The sequence below is a fragment of the Cydia amplana genome, chromosome Z (genome assembly GCF_948474715.1).
Source record: "Cydia amplana chromosome Z, ilCydAmpl1.1, whole genome shotgun sequence".
Lineage (NCBI taxonomy): Eukaryota > Metazoa > Arthropoda > Insecta > Lepidoptera > Tortricidae > Cydia > Cydia amplana.
This window is the reverse complement of record NC_086096.1, coordinates 35,580,758-35,602,648: the sequence shown is the minus strand read 5'-3', so window position 1 is coordinate 35,602,648 and position 21,891 is coordinate 35,580,758. Positions and strand designations below refer to the sequence as shown.

The 21,891-nt window shown below is 37.8% G+C and overlaps 1 protein-coding gene across 2 annotated transcripts in view; it reads right to left on the bottom strand.

The window, feature by feature from the left end:
- Positions 1-21,891, bottom strand: part of LOC134661232 (aquaporin AQPAe.a) — a 111,263-nt gene that overhangs the window by 76,810 nt on the left and 12,562 nt on the right. The window contains exon 2 of one of the 2 annotated variants that reach the window (XM_063517212.1): positions 15,906-15,962. The exons of the other annotated variant lie outside the window; for it this stretch is intronic. Within the exon in view, the coding sequence (XP_063373282.1) occupies positions 15,906-15,962 (57 nt within the window). The remainder of the gene's footprint in view (positions 1-15,905; positions 15,963-21,891) is intronic. 2 annotated transcript variants of the gene reach the window in all.

The following is a 21,891-nucleotide window of genomic DNA, read 5'->3' as shown; positions in this document are numbered from 1 at the left end:
ATTTGAAAAAAAAAGTGTAGGGGACAACAAAAAAAACGCCCGCTTGCAAACACAACTAAAAACGGTACTTTTACCGTGTTAGCGTGCCTTGTGTTCACGGGAAAGGTGTGCAGCTTAAAGACGATTTATCTCTCTAGCATAGTGCATAGTGCATAGTCCTTTTCCAGGCATAGTGCATAGTGCTGGCACTATGCACTATGCCTGGAAAAGGGTTATACGGTGATGTATGGAGGCTGCCAGTCTTTACATTAACCTGTCTCTGCCAGTAACATTGTTTATGAGAAGTGTCAACTTGTCACACGTTCGTGCGTCACTAATATCGTCCATATTATCCTCTAATATAATATGTGGATGAAAGAGTAGGAAATAGGCATGCTGTGCCGATTCTGTACGCGTATCATGCTATTGTAGGGCATAAGGCACGAGTGACAGGCGATTTTATTTTATTTTGTTTTGTCATAACTGTCATTAGTGTACAGTCTTTGTTATTGAACGGTAATTCGCGTAAACCCGCGTGAATTTGTCACTGATGGGAGGTGTGTCAAAACCATGTCAAAACGGAGATAAAATAGTTAACCAAATTTTGAACACTTCGAGACAATTGCGAATAATACAGTCTGTAGTAAAAACACAAATATGGAAATATTTTGTTAAACTAGGAAATAATAGAGAAGCAATTGACGTCTTTGGGTGATGATATAACGATGATATTGGGGAACTCCGAATCAGTAATATAGGGACAGGGACAGTATGTTAGTATCCTCAGTAGCATACCCATACCTCGTACCTACTTGGGAACTAGTGAAAACTTATTTTTTTGTTGAAATGGATACATAGGTTGTATATGTTATTGAGATAGTTTCGGTACCTAATCACATATTTAACCAACGATAAAAGGTATGCGCTAACTAAGTTGTTTGTTCTAATTGATAAGTTTAATTATATGTGATTTGTATTATATTCAGTAAGTAAAAAATAACTAGATTGGTTAAAGAAAGCTTTTATTGGAAAATTACCGTACTACATTATCATTACCAATTACCTAAGTAAAGTGGTATCCTCCTAAGGCCCAAGATCCGACCTATACCTATAGTACCTATTCAGTTCGATGTAATTTAAACCATGTCAATTGGGACAGAGTCGTTTTTGCTTTGTTTCGTTCAATTTTCAAACAACGCAAAATCAACTCTATTTTCTACAGTTTAGGTTCAAATTTTGGATGTTTCGTTTGTATGCTGGCTGGGCCTTAGGAGGGTATAGCTGTAAAACGCTACCGCTCAACGCGCACGCTGCCGCTCAGGGCCGCATCACGCTGGGTTCGATACGGAGCAGCGTGAAGGTCCAGATCAGACTTAATAGGAACTACAGGGTTAACAACATAACAGTCCGATAGTGCGAAAGATTCAATATAAAATATAGAGTGTTTTGCCCATAAAATTACCGGAGTTCCATAAAAGTGACATCACCATCGACCATCGTTTCATTCTCAAAGCAATTAAGTATATAGGTTGCTACATCGGCCTTCTAAGTCCCGATGTCTTTTTAAAACTGTTGTCGCAATCTGAATGTTAGCTTTAGGCATGAATCTAACTAGTATTCTAACTGGATCATCAGGAATGAGGGGTGGGGGGAAATGACCGAACGATATAGGGGATAGTCTTATGTATCTTTCAGTAGGAGTAGCAGCGAAAGCGCTATTATTGTTTGTCCTTATCACAGTCTCACATTTTTTTTATTCCCCACCATAAATTAGTATGGATTATGGTGGGCAACAAATAAATTCGACCAATCATAGTGTCGCATTGCCATTGCCTATGTTTTGTCCCTCATGGCCATTGGCCTGCTGCCGCTTGTGCCGCACCCTGGTAGAATCCCGCCTTTAGATATTCCTTTTGAATTTGTCACAGTCGGGTGAACTTTAACAAACATAAAAACAGTAGTAATAATAAGTATCCAAGACTGCGACACCAAATTTGACGACAACCATGACGGTTTTTTCTGTCCCCACCAAAGTCGTATCAAATCGCGGCCATTAATGGCTTCTTCGAACTGCTTGCACCCGTTTTTTGCTGAATTTCTGAGTTCCCCTTAGTTTTAGTAAACAAGGAAATCACGTTTCAAGTTCTCGATCGAGTTCCAGGGGGCTGAGTGACTATCGTTTATAGAAAACAACAATATAAATTTAAATTAATTAATTAATATCCTGTTACAGTGTCCCACTGCTGGGTCTCTCCCCTTGATTTCCACGACTCCCGTTGTTGATATTTTTAGGTGTCTAAGTCTTCTAACTTGTCTAAGTCGTCCCGCCACCACAAAATTATTACGAAACCTTTCGTTTGCATGCCGATAAATTTTTACTTTTCGATTTGCGTTTTTTGATAAGTAAAAAGGCCGGTTTTTAATATTTTTGTGGATTATTATTTGGCTTAAGTTATTGTTCTTTTGTAACTATTCTTGGCTGCAATATTCTGGCATTCTCCTTTGTATATGACACCGTAAGATTGTGAACCCGTTAGTTTATAATCTAACGTAGGTTAGGTTAGGTTAGATTATAATCTCCCTACCGTCAGTTTATAATGTAACTAGCGAGATTATAATATGACGAGTGTTTACAATTTTACGGTGACATATATAAATAATGTAATTTGATTATTTTCTATGTTATTTTAGCAATTAAGGAAGTTGCGTCCGTCCCGCCGCGCCGTGCGGTCGGCTCAGCTATTTGTTTCATTGCTGCGGTTTGGCACAATGACACAATTATGTTCATTTTGTGCATATCTTTAGACCTGTGGCTCTAGTAGTAAGTAATACGGAAATCGTTTCTGTACGTGTATATGTCACACATCTACAATGCACAAGATTAAACCTTACATTTTGGTACCTACCTACATTGCGTTTCACCTAAACCCATATACATTTTGACAACACTCCTTACTAGCTTGAAGACGTCCCACCAGTGGGTACCCCTAGTGTAAATTTCATTCGATAGCGTGACGTCTCGTACGCGTTTGCGGTGAAGGCCTGAGTGGACGCTCGGAGTGAGTGAGTGTCATATTGTATGGGATTTGCTTGTTTTGAAAGTCGTGTAAATAAGTTTTTGGCAAAATTTTAATTTTTGGTACAAGCATTTATCGCTGACTGTACTTTTCTTACGACAGACAACTAATACTCATCGAGACAATTCTAAAAACCCCTAACACAATTAGGTTGCGTTGTTTCATCACAGAGTTCCTATGGCCACCTCCTGTCTCCATCATCAGATCAGTTCGACAGTACCATATTATTGTATTGTCATCAGAACTACATACTGTTGCCAATTTTCATGACGCTACGATCCTTAGAAGATGGTTAAATTAGTTACCTTAGATTCCATTACATGTTAGTTACATACAGGTCGAGAGTTCCTATGGCCACCTCCTGTCTCCATCATCAGATCAGTTCGACAGTACCATATTATTGTATTGTTATCAAAATTACATACAGCTGCCAATTTTCATAATGCTACAGTCCTTGCAAGATGGTTAAATTAGTTACCTTAGATTCCATTACATGTTAGTTACATACAGGTCGAGAGTTCCTATGGCCACCTCCTGTCTCCATCATCAGATCAGTTCGACAGTACCATATTATTGTATTGTTATCAAAACTGCATACAGCTGCCAATTTTCATAATGCTACAGTCCTTGGAAGATGGTTAAATTAGTTACCTTAGATTCCATTACATAGTTACATACAGGTCGACCTAATAAAAGCTTGTTAAAATAGACATCACGCAAACTCGAGCGCACGTCACGCTATCGAATGAAATTTACGCTAGGGATGGCTAGGGGTTGTGATCAAAATATGAATAAAACTAGTGGCTCTGTGAGCTGTAAACCTCGCGAGCAGAGCTTAAAACTGAATAAATGTATGGCAAAAATATTTATTTAAATATAGGTATAGTATATGTAATATAAACAAAAAATTAAAAACTACATAAAGCTACAAACAAAAATTAAACGAATACGCTTAACCCGCGCTTGATAAATAAAAAATACGATTTTTTTCATTTTTTCAAAATAAAATAAAAAACAACTATACGAAATTTAAGTATAAAAAAAATACAAAAAGTGATGTAGCAGTATACAATTACTGGGGATGGAACCAGGGACCTGCCGATGCAAACAAAAAAAGCGAACGTTTGCAAAATACGCCATTATAGTTCTTACTAAAGCTGACGAAATTTAGCTACTCATTCTCAAGTAAAAACTAAATATCTAAATACCGCCAAAGCCAGCGATACAAATTTTCTGAATTTTTGGCCATTTAATCTATAAACATATCTCAAAAAGAAAAAACTCTTATGATACCGATACGACTATTTGTTTAGGCGGGAGCTATCACGGCTCCGCCATTTTGAAAAATTTCCAAAAACCAGATCGACAATTTTTTTTTATTTAGTCATAGAATTCGGTCACAAAATTTCACGAAAATCGGTTAAGAATTGCGACCTGTAGAGGAGAACATCCGGACATACAAAAGCAAAATGCCCGAGTCAAAACGTAGACCTTCGCTACGCTTCGGTCAATGAACTCGTTCATATAAAAGTATATATATGGGTACACTAGCTGTTGCCCGCGACTTCGTTCGCGTGGATTTGTATGTTGGTGGTAATATATTCTACATGAGAATAGAGGATTATGCAGCAAAATATAGCAGTATTCCTCTTCTTTATTTGCCATGCCCTAATGGATGAAGTTTCATGCCCCTAACTGAAAAAAAAAATGTTCTCGATATAATCCCTCTCCGCGGGTCTCCACCCCTTTAGAAGATTTTCAAGTCCACTACCTACCTATTTAAAAATAAATTTCGCTTTCGATGTTGACTTTCAACCCTTTTTCACCACCTTGAGGGATGAATTTTCAAATCGCTGGATTATTCCACTTATGTCTTCTTGTATTCTAATAATATGCCTTTATACAAAGATTCAAGCCCCGCACTCACAAAATTGTTTGATCTCCATACAAACTTTCAACCCTTTTTTCACCATCTAAAGAGGAACTTTCAAAAACGCTGACATTAGTTTTCTTCTCTTTTAATAAAATACCTTTTTACAAAGTTTTAAGTTCCTAGCTTAAAATAAAATTTTAACCCTATACAAACTTTCAACCCCTTTTAGATTCTTGATGAATTTTTAAAAACGCTGAAATTACTTTTTTTGTATTCTAATAATATATGCCTTTATACAAAGACTCAAGCCGCGCACTCACCAAAATGTTTGATCTCCATACAAACTTTCAACCCCTTTTTCCCCACCTTGGGGGATGAATTTTCAAAAACGCTGAAGTCAGTTTTCTTCTCTTTTATTGTAATACCTTTTTGCAAAGTTTCAAGTTCCTAGCTTAAAATAAAAATTGCACCCCAAGACGAACTTTCATCCCCTTTTTTACCCCCTTAGGGGTTGAATTTCCAAAATAGTTGCAATTACTTTTTTTGTAGTCGGCTATTATGCCTTTCTAAGAAGTTTCAAAGCATTTGTAATGGATTCAAACTTTCAATCCCTTTTTAACCCTGTTAGGGGATGAATTTTACAAAACGGTGATTTTACTTTTCCTGTCTTTTAATAATATCCCCAAATACAAAGATTCAAGTCCCGCGTTCGAAAAAATTATTGATATCCATACAAACTTTTAACCCTTTTTCCACCACCTTAAGGGATGAATTTTCAAAAACGCTGAAATTAGTTTTCTTGTTTTTTAATAATATATCTTTTTACGAAGTTTCAAATTCCTAGCTTAAAATAAAACTTGTACCCCATACAATATTTCATCCCCTTTTTAACCCCCTTAGGGGCTGAATTTTTCAAAATAGCTTCTTATCTCTTGTACACTTTATAAATGCAACCTAGTGTGCAAATTTCAACTTTCTAGCTTTTGTAGTTTCGGCTCTGCATTGATGAATCAGTCAGTCAGTCAGTCAGTCAGGACACTTGCATTTATATATATAGATAAGTTAAGATGATTACTTACATACAAATGAAATTCCAAGACAAACGAGGAACTCTACAGATAAATATCTGCCCCAGCAGTAAAGACGTTACTCGCAATGCAGATTCCGCGAAAATAAACAAAGGTTTTTACCGAGAGATTTCTCGTTTCGATTAGGGCGAAATTACACAACTTCTTAGACATTTTTCTGATGCATCAAATATTCTACACAAAGGTCTAGGTACGATGTCGAGACGTAACGCGTATGGTAGCTACCTTAATAACCAGAAACCTCTTTATAATCTACTGTTGAATTTAAAGCTAAGATATCAAACATTATCATGCCAAATATCGGCTTCTTTTAATGTAAAAAAAAATTACGTCACGTACCCGACACTTCTCATAGAATGCACCGATGTATCAAATATTTTACAAGTTTAATTGTGTTCATAATAAATAAAAAATTAACAAACTTGGCATCTCTTCAGATTTCTCGTCACGTTTGGTGACATATAGGAATATTTACGGATTACTACGAGTAATACAACGAAAACGCCTGCCCCCAAAAAAACTGTTGCTGTAAAACGGACCTAAGTTGAATCCAGACGAGTGTAACTTTTTCACTTGTGAGTCGCGTATTTTCGGTCGCATAATTTCTGCGATACATTCAGTTACATACTAAACTCCTGTTTCGTTGCAAAATGAGTTGTTGGCAGGCAATTTCGCGACTAATAACAACTCAAAAACTACACTCGTCTGGCTTGCCCCTTAAATCCTATTTCACTATTAATGCACTTAAACCTTTTTAAGGTCAAGTAGAACGCACAAGGTCGTCGCGGGCTTTTCGCAGAAACGAACTTCTATATTAAAACAGGAAAAAAGACAATTGCCAAATGTCTAGAGGTAAATTAATCTACGTTGAAATCATCGACGGTAATAACCAATGAGCGACTCATTAAAAGATCAATTATAATAGTATGGGAACAAAATTAGTGTGGTGTTTCTAGCTAAATCAATTATTAATATTATTATGTTATCTGACGTTATATTAAAGAAGCCTTAGAGCTTTTTCACATTGCACGACCCGATATCGGATATCGGTTGGAAATAAAATGTGTTTTTCTGTATATATTTCATCATTAAATAAATTATTAGAGTTAGACCAAGCTAAGTTGGCAGTGATTTTGATAGCCTAGACGGTGCAAGTGTTATTTATTTTCAACGTCAAACTTCTATGAAATTATGACGTTTAATTAACACTTGCACCATCTGGGCTATCAAAATCGCTGCTAACTTAGATTAGTCTGACTTTATTACTAAAAAAAGATAGAGATAACGCAATAGTAGAAATAGACAAAACATAGTTTAGGAATCGGTTTTTTCCCATCAATATCTCAAGTTCCCCTGCTGGGTACAAAGGTGGTGAAAACGTCATCCTGAAAATTGGAGTAACGGGAGGCCGAATCTTTGGCAAGTTTAAAAAGCGGCCAAGTGCGAGTCGGACTCGCCCATGAAGGGTTCCGTATTTAGGGGATTTATGACGTATTAAAAAAAAACTACTTACTAAATCTCGTTCAAACTAATTTTCGGTGGAAGTTTGCATGGTAATGTACATCATATATTTTTTTACTTTTATCATTCTCTTATTTTAGAAGTTACAGGGGGGGACACACACATTTTACCACTTTGGAAGTGTCTCTCACGCAAACTATTCAGTTTAGAAAAAAATTATATTAGAAACCTCAATATCATTTTTGAAGACCTATCCATACCCCACACGTATGGGTTTGATGAAAAAATTGTTTTTGTGTTTCAGTTCTAAGTATGGAGAACCCCCAAAATTTAATGTTTTTTTTCTATTTTTGTGTGAAAATCTTAATGCGGTTCACAGAATACATCTACTTACCAAGTTTCAACAGTATAGTTCTTTTAGTTTCGGAAAAAAGTGGCTGTGACATACGGACGGACAGACAGACGGACAGACGGACAGACGGACAGACGGACAGACGGACAGACAGACAGACAGACAGACATGACGAATCCATAAGGGTTCCGTTTTTTGCCATTTGGCTACGGAACCCTAAAAATCGATCGAGCAAGGAGGTTTTCATTAGTTTGGCCAGAAAAATCACAACGGGAGTGGTGGAGAGCAATGGGACACTATATCAGGCTAATAAAAAGGTCTAGGTAGTCTTAAGGACCGTGACTATTAGTGCATGTTATTTTATACGTACACTTGGTGGCAGGCAGCCACCAGTATGACACGGTGCATTTAGAGGATTCGTCACACAGACGGTTATAGCTCGGCATTTGTGCTTTGAAGTCGATGAGCGGCTCAGAGACATAGATAAAGTGTATTAATCTGATGAGTGATGACTTATTATTATGAAGGAAACGATGACTCACGCTAGACCGGGCCGTGGCAGGGCCCGAGCATCCAGCGTTTCGTTTTGTATGGAAAGCGCCACGTGATCACCGATCAGCCGTCATAGAAAATGACATGTCGAACGCCTCGGTCCGGGCCCGGCCCGGTCTAACGTGAGTCATCCTTAAAACACTAACCTAAGTAAAAGAGTTTTCAGATACTTTTGCTGTAGCTACCCTACATTTATACAGCATTTTATAGTGTTTCATTCAGCGTTTTATATATCTCATAATAAGTATGTACTAAATAATTATAGCATTTTAACTAAAAACTAAGTGAGGAGACATTTTTGTTTTGTATTAATTCATTTATTTTAAACATCAACTGATACGTCTCATAATGATAATATCAATCGACTTCTTTATTTTCAAAGACGGATAGGATGGCGGATTGGCGGTTCCGGAATTTTTAATTAGACTAATAGATAAACTTCTAAAATGATACCTTTACCTTAGTCGAGTAAAAGTTTATTTACAGCATAATACGATTTACCTACCTATTTATTAAATAAGTAAACAAGTAATATATCTAAAAAAATATATACTAAAATTAAAAACTACAACTAACTACAATAACAATAACTAAGTTATCTTCCTGTGTAGGTTGTTATTTGATCAGCTTATCCGTACAAATTCCTACTTATCTTTGCATTGTTGTATTTTTATAATACATACATGAGTAATTGGCTAAGCATAAACAATACATAGAATATTTACAGATGCCATTGTTATTGGTACATATATTAAAACAATAGGTATTTATGAGCAATATTTAGTGTAGGTGTTATGTAGTCAATAGTCATGGGCTTGGTGTCATTGGAATTTTATGTATTGAAATCATTTCTCATTTTAAAGCATAGCAGCTATGATCAACAAAAACATATACCTGGGCGTTATTTTTTTAAAGTTGTCCCCTACACTTTTTTTTTCAAATTTGGGATTTTTTATGTTATTTCTAATCAGAATCACGAGCTCTTTCTGTCCTAATAGGAGAAAAAAAGTGTCCCAAAATTTACATACATTTTTCGATCTTTACATTCCGCGACCGCCATACAAAGTCTATGAAAAATGGTGACGGAATGGAAATAAAAACCTTAGGACACTTTTTTTCTCCTATTAGGATAGAAAGAGCTCCTGATTCTGAGTAGAAATAACATAAAAAATCCCAAATATGAAAAAAAGTGTAGGGGACAACTTTAAAAAAAAAACGCCCACCTACCTACAGGTAATTTTCAGGAGGTTATAGGTGTAGGCATCAGAGTTAAGGTCATGCTGACAATGTCATGCAATGACAGCGGGACTTTGAAGTTTTTTCGTACCAATAGCAAGATCAACAGCCGACTGCATGATTGACCGAAATGTCATCTCAAGGTTGTGTGTAAACAATCATTCAAGTCCCCTGCCTACCGTCCGTCAATTATAAATATACAATTATATGTATATGTAACTTATGTCATGCAAGGCACAATCCAAAGAGTAAAGTAAGTACACAATTATACAGTGGCAGATTTAGACATTTGCCGCCAGTAGGCTATGCAGATTATGCCGCCCCTATCCACCTCGCTGATAGCTTTTTAAAGTAATTTCCAGTATTTTCCATTTAATTTTATATGTAGTAGAACACACTATAGTCATATTAAAATGCATATAACTGTGACGTCACTATTCTAGATACAGATTTATATGGGCCGTTTTTGTCACTCATGCGGACACTCAGCGCGCAATCACCCATCATGGTGTTGTTCTTAATTCATTTACAAAAGTTATTTACGAGTAATTTACAGAATTATAATAAAAAAACTGACTTTTCCATTTTTATTTATCAAAATAAAGATTCAGAAATCATAATACTTACTTAGTATCTAAGCACTTAAGTACAATACTTTATTAATAAGAGCGAGTTGCGCTGCTAGTGATATCAGAATGACATCAAATTTAGTACGTTATTGTCTTCGTTAAAGTGATCTCATTTGCCAGTTTGCCACTAACCGTAACAGGCACGCAGGGTGATGCAACTATTTTTTTAATTATATCCGGATAAATTCATCAAGCTGGATACTAAGTGTAAGGCCTGAGTGGACGCTCGAAGCGGAGCGTTCGGCGGGGCGTGCAGCGTGGCGTCGGGCTCACAAGTAATTTGAGCAGCGTGTACTAAGGCCGCTCCTATACGCTTGCATTTGTTTAACATGCACGCCGCACGCCCAGCCCTGCTGCACGCCCAACTCGAGCCTCCACTCAGGCCTTACACTAAGGGAAAGGGGCTTTCTAATCTCCTTTCCCCTATTTATGTGCTCCTTTCACAGTATGGTATAGGTAAAAGAGAATGGGAAGTAGGTACCTTTCCGAATAATGTCAATTAAATAAATAAGGTGTATATATCGTGGAACGTAATTTATGACAATTGTGTTTAATAAAAAACATTTCATCGAATTTTACACTCATCCTTTTTTATTATTTCTCATTATTTATTTCTCATATTTTTAACTAGACAAAAGATTAAAGTATATCATTATCAAGGGTATTACAAAATTCGCCTCTTATAAATATTTATCTTCGTGCCTTGACTTGACAGATTGGTTTTCGCTAGTGACAATATTTGAGTGGATACTTCGGAACATATTTTATAGAATGTTGTGTGAATGTTTTATGGTGTGTGTACGTTCGCTACACGCCACTTTGATAAGACGAAAAGCGCTTCCGGCCCCAGGGGAGAGGGGGGGGGGTCAGAAAACGAAACGTTATCATTTCCAAACATTAGTTACGTTTTATCTTAGCGTTTCGTTTTCTGCAAACGGTTTTCATCTTGGCTAGGCCGTTTGAATCTAGATCATTCCATGAGTCTATCAGAGCAAGAGTAAACAAGTGTAATAGAGCCCCCTTAGCGTGCATTTCGACAATGAGTCTATTAAATAAAACGACGGTTTAAAATTGGAACAAAAGACCAGCGTAATCCCACATAAGCCAATTTGTCCAGTTGTCCAGTCCAGGAACTGATAGAGGAGTCGCTTCCCACGCTACTGTAAAATGGGGTGAGTAGGCGCAAAACTGACATTCAAACCTCGATAACATTTTATTTTTACATATGCAAACTGAATGGTGTATATAATAAGTGTTCCGGACGTTTGTATTTTAGTTTTTATTTTATGTTGGGTAGTTCCGCGTTGTTGGATCGATTATGTTTTATTATGAGTATTACTATAGCTCCATTTTAAATTGGAATACATTATTTTTGTAGCAGTAGCCTTAAAAACCCATCTCACCCCCCTTTCAGCCCTTCTCTCCCCATTCATAATCCAACTCTCCCCGCGAATCCTACTCACCCCATTTTACGGTACCATATAATTTAATGGTATTGACACTTTTTAGTTTAATGGGATAAATAATGTATGTGATTATAATTATCCTCTGAGTTATGAAAATACCATGCGTTGTCGTAACCCAACATTTTCTAGTCTAGGACATAAACGAATTTGTTGTAATTGCTGTTAATACTGCACTTTGCACTCTATCAATTCACCAAAATCGAAATCTGTCAAAAACACGACATAAAAATAAAAATTGTTCCTTTTATTGTCATACCTATAGTTACGTACCAATACCGGAAGACTAAAATTAACTACTTGCCTAACCAGTAAATTAGACGAGTATTTAAAAAACAAGTTACATCTCCGTTCAAACGGGAGATTCACTAATAACCGGTTATGGGATTATGGTCTAGGCTTGGAGAAAGTGCAGATCAGAACATACTTGCAGATAATGGCTAGATATTTATAGGTATGTTATAATTTTGATCGATTGGGGAACCGTAGTATAATCGCATCTGTAGTTTAGTTATTAAGAGTTAGGTTATATATATATATATATTGTATATACGTATTGAATTTGGTAAAAACCTTTTATTATAGGACATATAACGATTCGGCGTCGAAAAATGGAGTGGCACATTTACCTACTTAGGTGCAGTCTGCAGTCACCTGTTATAATAGGTATCTTGCACAACGAATAGCGCAAATATATCTGACCTAATTTTATTTGTAGGGCCAGAAAGTGTCACATAGTTGCAGAAGACTGTACATATGTAATATGCAAATTTATTAGTAATAACTGTCGTGAAATGTACGATAGGTTATGTATGTATGTTGAGAACATATCTATTTCTTGTACGGGACGATAAGATCAGGTGCATTGTGTGTTGTTACAAATAGATACATAAATGAACTGAGTTACGTCATTATGTCAAACGGTATCGGTGGGAAATGCATAAAAAGTGAAATGATGAGACTTATCTTATTTTGAATATCTATTAAGAGTCGCCAGCAAGCTTGGCTGAATTTCACCTTCCCATACAAACGGAGTTGCTGCGGGGTAAGTGTAAATATGTGGGGTCCCTTTGTTTCCCATAAAGTTCTAAGTCATGTATTGTTTGCCATATTATGAATAGTCATAAAACTGAAACTTTTAACTTTTCAGGATTTTCGTAACATTATCCTCCTGTCCTATCCTGATAGGTTAGGTTAGGTTAAGGAGACCCCCCCCCCCCCCCGCAGGTTGCTCACCTTGTCGTGGTGGAGGGGCTTAGTAACCGTGGTTTGGTCACCCACGGTGAAGCGAAGAGGCAACCAGGGCCGGCCTGTTTGAGGTGCGGGTTGGCCCGAGGAGGACGCTCCAAGTGGGCTTGTTAAGCCCGCTTGTGACGCGTTGGAGGTGGACCGTCGAGGAAGAGGAGTGTCGGTATTGCGGTGAGCCGTTCTCCCTATCTTCGGCGGCCGAGGTGGGATCGCAGGGGAAGAGGCGTGATGGTATTACGATACGCCACTCTCCCTATCCCCTGCGAACTTGGCGGGGCCGTTCCGCTGTAGCGGCGTTGGTGGGGCTGCAGAGGAAGAGGAGTGTCGGTGTTACGATGTACCGTTCTCCCTATCCTCTGCAGCCGAGTTGTGGTTTTGCGGCAGAACCTGATCTGTCTGACCTGATCTGTCGCCGGGCGTCGGGAAATTTTCTGGCGTCCGTGGCTTCCTTGTGGCGGGCTCGGGGGGGTCCGCTACAGTGCAGAACGAAGGCCGAGGAGGAAGGCGCGTCGAACCATCTGGCGCGCCTAACGTGAAGGGCCTTCGGGCATTCGCGAAGCAGCCGCCTACAGGCGGCTGCCTCCGGTGGGGTCGCGGATGAGTACGCAAGCGTTCCCGTAACCCCACCAATAGGGCGGCGAGGCGGCATATGGGGGGTTTTTAGTGGGTATACCGTGGGCCTCATTAGCCTAGACGGGAGTTCCACATAACCACTCGGGTCACCCCTCGCACCCGTGTGGTATGCGGAATGCATTTTCCCCCCTAATAAAAAAAAAGGTTTAGGAGACCCAAATATGTTTGTAAACTCGACTGTACAAGCGTGAAGCACTAATGTCAAATTGAGATCGATTGCTAAAGTCATATTTTTGTGTCTAATATTTGGTTTCGTGCCATGACCTTTGAATAAAACCCTACGAACTATTTTCATTTTCTTCACCTTGTTGCGAAAGCTTCTTTTCGTAGGATTATTTTTAGTTTCTGAAAGTTAGAGACGCACAACTGTCGAGCCAGTTGTAAGCTAAATCAGTGTGAGAAACGGATAATTGGCACTGCAAAATACTATGAAAATTTATTATGACTAGAGGCCGATGTTATTTTGACTTGTATTTCTATAGGCGTAGGTACAAATATTAATAACAGGGTGTCTTTTTTATTGAAGTATAGTATTTTTTAATAGTATTAACATATCTCAGGATATAACATAATGGATCGTTGTCAAGTTTTAGAATTGTATCAAAACAAAATGTTAAATACCGTGAAGTGCAAATGACAAAAGATAAGATATATATTATAATAATATTGTGTACGTACGAGTATGTACCATGCAAAATAAGACCTTAAAGTTAGGTCATGCACACCGGTGTTTGTATGAAATGCCCTGGACCCAGCGATATTTTGCCAGCCCTGCATGAGCCCACCAATGGTATTAAAAATGGTTACCCTAGCAAACGACACAGACCGTTGGACAACACGAAAGTGCACGAAAATATAGCCCATCAAACCTTTTTTTATAAAATCACCATTTATGTAACGAGATAACAAAGAGTTTTAAAGAACTGTTAAATGTGCGCATTGGTACTTTATACCGGGTGCTTCCTGTAACAGGAGCATTAATTAAACTGTAGTCTGTACTCCTCAAACTGACTAATATTTGTTCAGCAACTTTTAAAAATTATGAATCCTTTAGACTTCCTCTTTTTCATACAAAATAAATATTGCTTCAATGTACGCTGACATCAGTGTGTTTGACGTTGCTTGTCACGCTTTAAACATAACAAAATTAGCAATACATTGCGTCTTAGAATAAACTTTAAAGTGTAATAAAAATCAAAACCTGAGTTATTTTCAAAAGTTGCTGAACAAATGTTGGTCAGTTTGAGGAGTACAGCCTACAGTTTAATTTATTGCTCCTGTTACAGGAAGCACTCTGTATATTTTTTTAGCAACACATTCAATACTTCGTTAAAAATATGCAGTGCTAAGCAAAACAGTCGAATTTTCACACCAGTTGACATTTGTGAAAAAACGTGCAATAAGTAATTTAATAATTCGTCAAAATCAATTCAACTAGTTATTTATTATCTTTTTTTTGTTTGTTACTTGCTTCGTTTCCTAACTTGGCACCAAAATGTCGAGATCCAAGGGAAATTTGTTAAAAATAAGAATTGGTGACTCTTTTTGAAGTGTAAACTGGCAACATCAACTTGAAAACAAATGTTGCAGTTTAGGAAAATAAAAAAATAATTCGCCAAATACATTGCTACTGTTTCAGCTTAGCACATTTGTTCGGTGACCTTGATCCATATATGGTGATTAAGTATAGAGTCTGTGCGGAAAGAGAAGAACCGTAGAATGTATTGGATCCCATACATTTCACGACTCTTCTCTTTCCGCACAGACTATCAGTAATGTTCCGTTGCCGACAAATTTTCCGCATATACCCAAGCGGTCATATCCCAAGAAAATTGGGAAGTAAAGGACCGTTGCCTCATACAGTCACCTGCAATTATATGTTACACAACGAAGGCCGAAAAAATATCTGACACGATCTTATTTGTAGAGCCATAAGAGCGTGTCACATATTTTTGCGGCCTTCGAAGAGTAACATATTATTGCAGGTGACTGTACAGTCCCGCTCCGTGATTGTTACGTCATTTAGGGTACAGCTAAATTGGGCATTCCACACCGTAACTAGGGAACAACTAATTTAGCTAGAACCCTAAATGGCGTAACAATCCCTTGTGGTGACTGTACATATCTCTGTCGCTCGGGAGCAAACACGCGCAAATGCCAAATTGAAAAACGTTGTCTATCTCTCTGTCGCTCGATCCAAGAGTGATAGAGAGGCAGTCTACATTTCAAGGTAGGTTCACATTCTCAGCAACGGTCCTTTGAACATAGAGAAACTAAAGTGCGTCGTGCTGACCCGTCGTGCCATGCGTCTTACCGAGCAGCGGCTTGGCTGGGGCGGGCTCCTCGGGCGCCGGCGCGCCACTCTCTACATCTGCAAACACAGTTCGATCAACAACACGCCATGTTTAGAACACGTATTATGTACCCAACACCGAACTAGAATAACTATAGAAGTCTGACTAGAGCCACAGAATAAGTAATAGTACCTACTAGGTAACAAAAGATTCACTCTCTAGCAAAACGCGTTACTACAAATATGACAGCTAGGTGGCGCAAGCGCGAGCAGGCGTCCGTTCCGTAGCGGCGGCGACTAAGTACTATGGCTAGGCACCAAAATTGGTGTGGGCCGCATGTACTTATAGGTACTTCATATTTGTAGCGACGCGACGAAATAGCGGAGTGAGCCACGCCTGCTAGAGCTCAAAAACGAACCCACGTGTGTTGTGCCGACACGCGTGGCTGAACTAGCGACTCAATTGTACTGCGCGCAGCTTGATAAATGATAACGTAATGTAATGCCGCGCGAGATATTTACAATGTACAAGATTGCCTGTCAAATATCAAAAGCGATACCAAAATCGAAATTACATTAGGTAAGTGTCATTGGAAGATTGCGTACCTAAATTATTTCCTTTTATAACATTAATTTCCACGATATAATAGCCCAAAGTGGCCACGTTTGTGGCCGCATGAATGGCGTCATCTTATTTGTAGGAAAGTGGTCGCCTTATAAGTAAATCGCCAAAATCCTGAATTGGCAATTAAATCGACTTGGAAAACATGTGACTTTAGTAGGAAGAATTTATATGAAAATTTGCGCCTCCAATTTAGTCCCCCTACTTCACACATAGCACATGCCCAATACGGTGTACTGTAACAGAGGACCTGCCGCCAATATCGAAAAATGTAAAAAACCTTATTTGCCTCTCTATCGCTCTTGTACGTTCGAACAATAGAGAGGCAGATATCGTTTTTAGATTTTTCGATGTTGGCGGTAGGCCCTCTGTACGCACTCAATCAATTTTATCACATTTGAGTTTACTACCCAGTAAACGACGTAAAGTCGACGAGTTAAATGAATGTCTTCACTAAAGTGCACGGAAATGTGCCACTATATTACTTAATAGTACCTAATACCTTAATTTACTCAATAACTGAATTTGCATTGAATTGTGAACTTTAATAACATGGAATAAGATTAGTATTAAATAAAAATGTGATTATGATTCGTAGAAAATATATCACTCATCTTTCTTTCAAATGGCCAAGCCAAATTTGATAACAATAGGAATGACATATTTTATAGTGTTTTAATGCATTCCGCTCATTTTTGTTCAGTTGCAGTAAATTGAAAGCTTGTGACGTAATCACAACGTTTAAAACGCATTTGGTCCATTAAGAGGAGAGTGGACTATTGAAGTTTAAAAAAAATGATATATGCCGTAATTTATGTACATAATATAAAGCCGTCATGGTACCAATTTCCCTATTTGAAAAATCGATGAATACTTACATATCTTAAAGAATAATTTTAAGACTCCGTCTTTTTTATCATTAAACATAAGTCATAACGTATTAATTGATCTAAATCGCCGCTGGTCTTTGAAACTCCTAATTCTTAAATATATGTCGGGGCCAGATTATAGAATTTGATGATTTCATGATATACTTACATGAGGTTTGAATTTTTCATGATGTTGTCAACAGATAAATTCATGAAATGATTGCCATACCATGAAATTATCAATTGTAAGATCTGACCACGACCTATATAAGTATAAAAATATAAAAAAACGCTCGACTCGCTGAGCGGTTTATAATTATTTTCGATAATATTATATTTTTCATTATTAAGGGATACCATTTTTTTACAGATGTCTACGTGGCACCTTTTTACGGTTCCGTAGTTTCCTTACTAATAAGTATAACTAATAAAACACATCTCCTTTCGTGCATTAAACGTCAACATGACTTAAGTGCGTAAATATTTTCTCTAACCAAACAGGAAAACCATTAATGACTCCAAATAAACAGGATAATTAAATTGATGCCCGGGGCAATTGCGGTCACTGGTACAAAAATAAACTTAACATTTTGCAATATAGTTGTAAAAATTACGCAAAATAATGAGCCTACTAGAAACTACAGGTTATTTTTATTCGTGATTATTTTTCATTGTTTTGTCGGCTAATTTTTATTTTAGCTGTGTCTACTAACGTTGTATCAATATATGGCTCCTGTATGGTCTCCGTAGTTCATATCAGTGTAGGTGCCTATGTTCTGCGTAATAGTGTCAAGGCCATGGTCACGTAGCCGATTTGTTTAAGACGAAAGGGGACGACATCACCTGACCGCTTCTAGATATGCATTAACATTATAGAAAAAGAAAATGCAATTGAGTGTAGTTTAACCAGAGATATTTGATTTTTTAAATTTTTTAACTAATTATGCAATGAAATTTCTTTTCGCTCGATTCTTACAATTAAAAAAAATGGAAAGTTTTCAAACGAAGGGGCATAGCTATGGTTAATAAACAATAACTTGTGTACAAATATTTTCCATAATGTCCAAGGGAGCCATATGAGGGCTATAGGTTCTTTTTCATACACTTTTCGTCGGGTAGTTATACACAAATCTGTTTTGACATTTTGCTGGGACATCAGTTAGCCGCGACCACGGCCAGTGAAACCTGTGTCGAAACGTATGTAAATAAAGGCCATAAAATAAATTCGCGATAGACCCGTTTATAAATGTGAGTTAATATGTGGACTATAGGTTCGTTTGTAGTATTTTGTAGGGAGAAAAGGTCGTCCACTATCCTCTTAAGGTTTTACCTGATTGATCATCATATAAAATCGAATTATATAACGAAAACTATTTCATTGGAGCTCTTTTAAAAACTACCTACCTAACGACGATATCGTGCTAAATTATAGACGCCATTTTGACAATATAAACGTCCGCGTATTTAACACTCGCTTTAACAAGGTGGAATGTGTCAGTAAAATTATATCTCAATTTCATCAATTATTCCCCGACGTGTGTTCAATCTATATGACTTTATTCAAGATCATGGCTTGCCCGGGCCAAAAAAAATTTAGTAGCTATTTTTAAAAACTGCGAGTACCGTAAAATGGGGTGAGTAGGGTCAAAACTGAAATTCAAACCTCGATAACATTTTATTTTTACATATGAAAACTGAATGGTGTATATAATAAGTGTTCCGGACGTTTGTATTTTAGTTTTTATTTTATTTTGGATAGCTCCATTTCATAACTTTGACGATAAAGAGGAAAACCCACCTCACCCCGTAGTGCCTCGTATTTGGGGTGAGAGGGGTTTTCATACAAAGGTGATTTTGGAAGTTTGTTGGATCGATTATTTTTTTATTATGCGTATTACTATAGCTCCATTTTAAATTGGAATACATTATTTTTGTAGCAGTAGCCTTAAAATCCCTTCTCACCCGTCTCAAACCTTCTCTCCCCATTCATAACCCACCTCTCCCCGCGAAACCTACTCACCCCGTTTTACGGCAACTAAAATCAACTTTATAATAATGGAACCCCATGCAACATTTCTATAATTAACGAATGACATGTATTTGATTTCAAATTTTACTCCGCCTCGGGATGTTCTTGTTGTTGTGTGTGTGTGTCGTGTTTGTGATATCGGTTAAAAAAAGAACAGCCGGGGGACGGTTCCAATTAGGTCGCCAAATGGATAATGATGCTCAAGCAATTAGAGGGGATCCACGGGGGATCCATTGGAATCACGATATCTACTGATAGATATAAATACTATGGACCAATACCCATGTATGTGGTTCACTGCAAACCACAGCTAGACTTTAGACCCTATAATTCTGATATATATTTTATTACCAACATGCTATATCCAAATCTGTCTTACAATAAGCTACATATTCACAGGTAACGGCTCGACCACGACATTGCGCGAACGGCGGCGGCGACGGCGGCAACCATAGGTGGGAACGAAAGGTTCGATCGCTCTGTCTCGCTCCAACGTAATATGGTTGTCGCCGCCGCCGCCGCCGCCGGTCGCGCAACGTAGTGGCCGAGCCGTTATGGTATATTTTAGGCGCTTTTAGACAAACATTGAGCTCGTGTTCACAACCGATTGGGACCGAAAATCATTTTGTTTTGTTTCTTTAAAATATCCCGCATGCCTTTATGGACTTTCCCGTACACGTACTAAGTTTAAGGGCCACTTGGACCATTAACTAACTCTGAGTTAACCAGTCAAACCTAAAGTTACCATGGTTACAAGTACAATTTGACACTGGGCTAACGGTTTAACCGCTTAAACCCAGGTTGGCGGGATGGTGCAAGTGGGCCTTAAATTGCATGCAAACTTAGCACGGCACCATGCGCTCTTACCAGTTCGGTTCAACGGTAACGCGGCAACAATCTGATCGGGCTCCACAAACGTGCCGTACGCCTTTAGAGCTGTGGAATCGACTTCAATTTAAATATGTGCAACAATATTTTTTATGCCAAAAAGAATTGTACAAATTGGACGGCGTTATGGAATAATCAATTAAGCGACAATCAGACTGGTTAAAGGAGAGAAAATGAGCTTGAAAGATTTGAAATTAATCTCAGAAAATAAAACCGCTTTTCATCAAAGGGTCAACTTCTAAGGAACTTTTCCATCTGAGAATTGTCCTTATGCTCCATGTGCATATGGACCCTTTTCTAATGGAAAACCACATGTTATTGGATAGATAATTAAAGACATAATTATGCAGTTTTATGACATTTATTTGTAGTTAAATGTTTTATGATCAACGTTTTGTCTCAATAACTATACTACCTAATGTTTGCGTTTATATCACGAATATTTGTTTCTGAGTTATGGGTGTTATCTAGATGTATCATATCGCCCTAGTATCCATAGTACAAGCTTTGCTTAGTTTGGAGCTAAGTCAATCTAAGTAAGACACTCGCTAAATATTTATAATCAGGTATTATTGACCGAAGCTTTAGCGAAGTTTACCGTTTCAGCTTGGGAAAAAATGCTTTCGTATGTCCGGATGTTCTCCTCTGCAGGTCGCCATTGTCAACAGATTCTAGAGAAATTATGTGATACCTAATTTATTAGTCGTTTCGTTTTTTGGAAAATGTTCTAAATGGCGGATAGTGGCTTAAAAGACTTAAGCACCAGTAGCGTCTATGGCGCTTAAGACTTCGCTGTGATAATGACTCGACGAAGTAAATATTTTTGAAGTGAAAACTTATTTACCGGCGCTGGGCACTTTTTGAGGTGGGGAAAAAATGATAACCTCGAGAGCGTAAGGCGATCACGTGACCGTAAGGGGCGTAAGGTGATCACGTGACCGTAAGCCCCGTAAGGTGGCCACTCATAATTTAAATGGCATTTAAATCAATAAAGAAAAACTCAATGTTATTTGACATTTATGTTGCGGACTCCTTTTCAAGACTCTTTACCTATGTTCAAATAATTTGACGTTGTCATGGCAGTATGTAAATAAACATGTCAATGAAAAAGTGTGATCTTATTTGAGAATGATAATAATATATAATAAAGAAATAGAATACCTCCGCTAAACGTATGTATCGTGTTACCGGGCGTCGGTAACATAGTGAGGTGAGTTTTCACTTCTATCGGCACTCCCGGAGTGCAACCGTTGTTGCTTGTTTATTTTTAATATTTTATCTTATCACGAGGTCTACAGCTCATAGCGCCCGAGTTTATTAGCCCGAAATATTTACATGAATATTTATTATGACTATTTCATTGCACAACTGACTGCACTAAGCTAGAAAGCCACATAATAAACCACACAATGACAATATTTCTTTGACTTCATATGGCTATAAATCTGTTATGTACAGTCGCGATCAGATATATCGGAGCGGCCAAGGTGTTCACAATATCTGCTGAACCCGCACTATAAAGCCCTGACGATAGAGTCGTGTTCAGATATTTGTAGGCGCCTTGGCCGCTCCGATATACCTACCTGATGGCGACTGTAC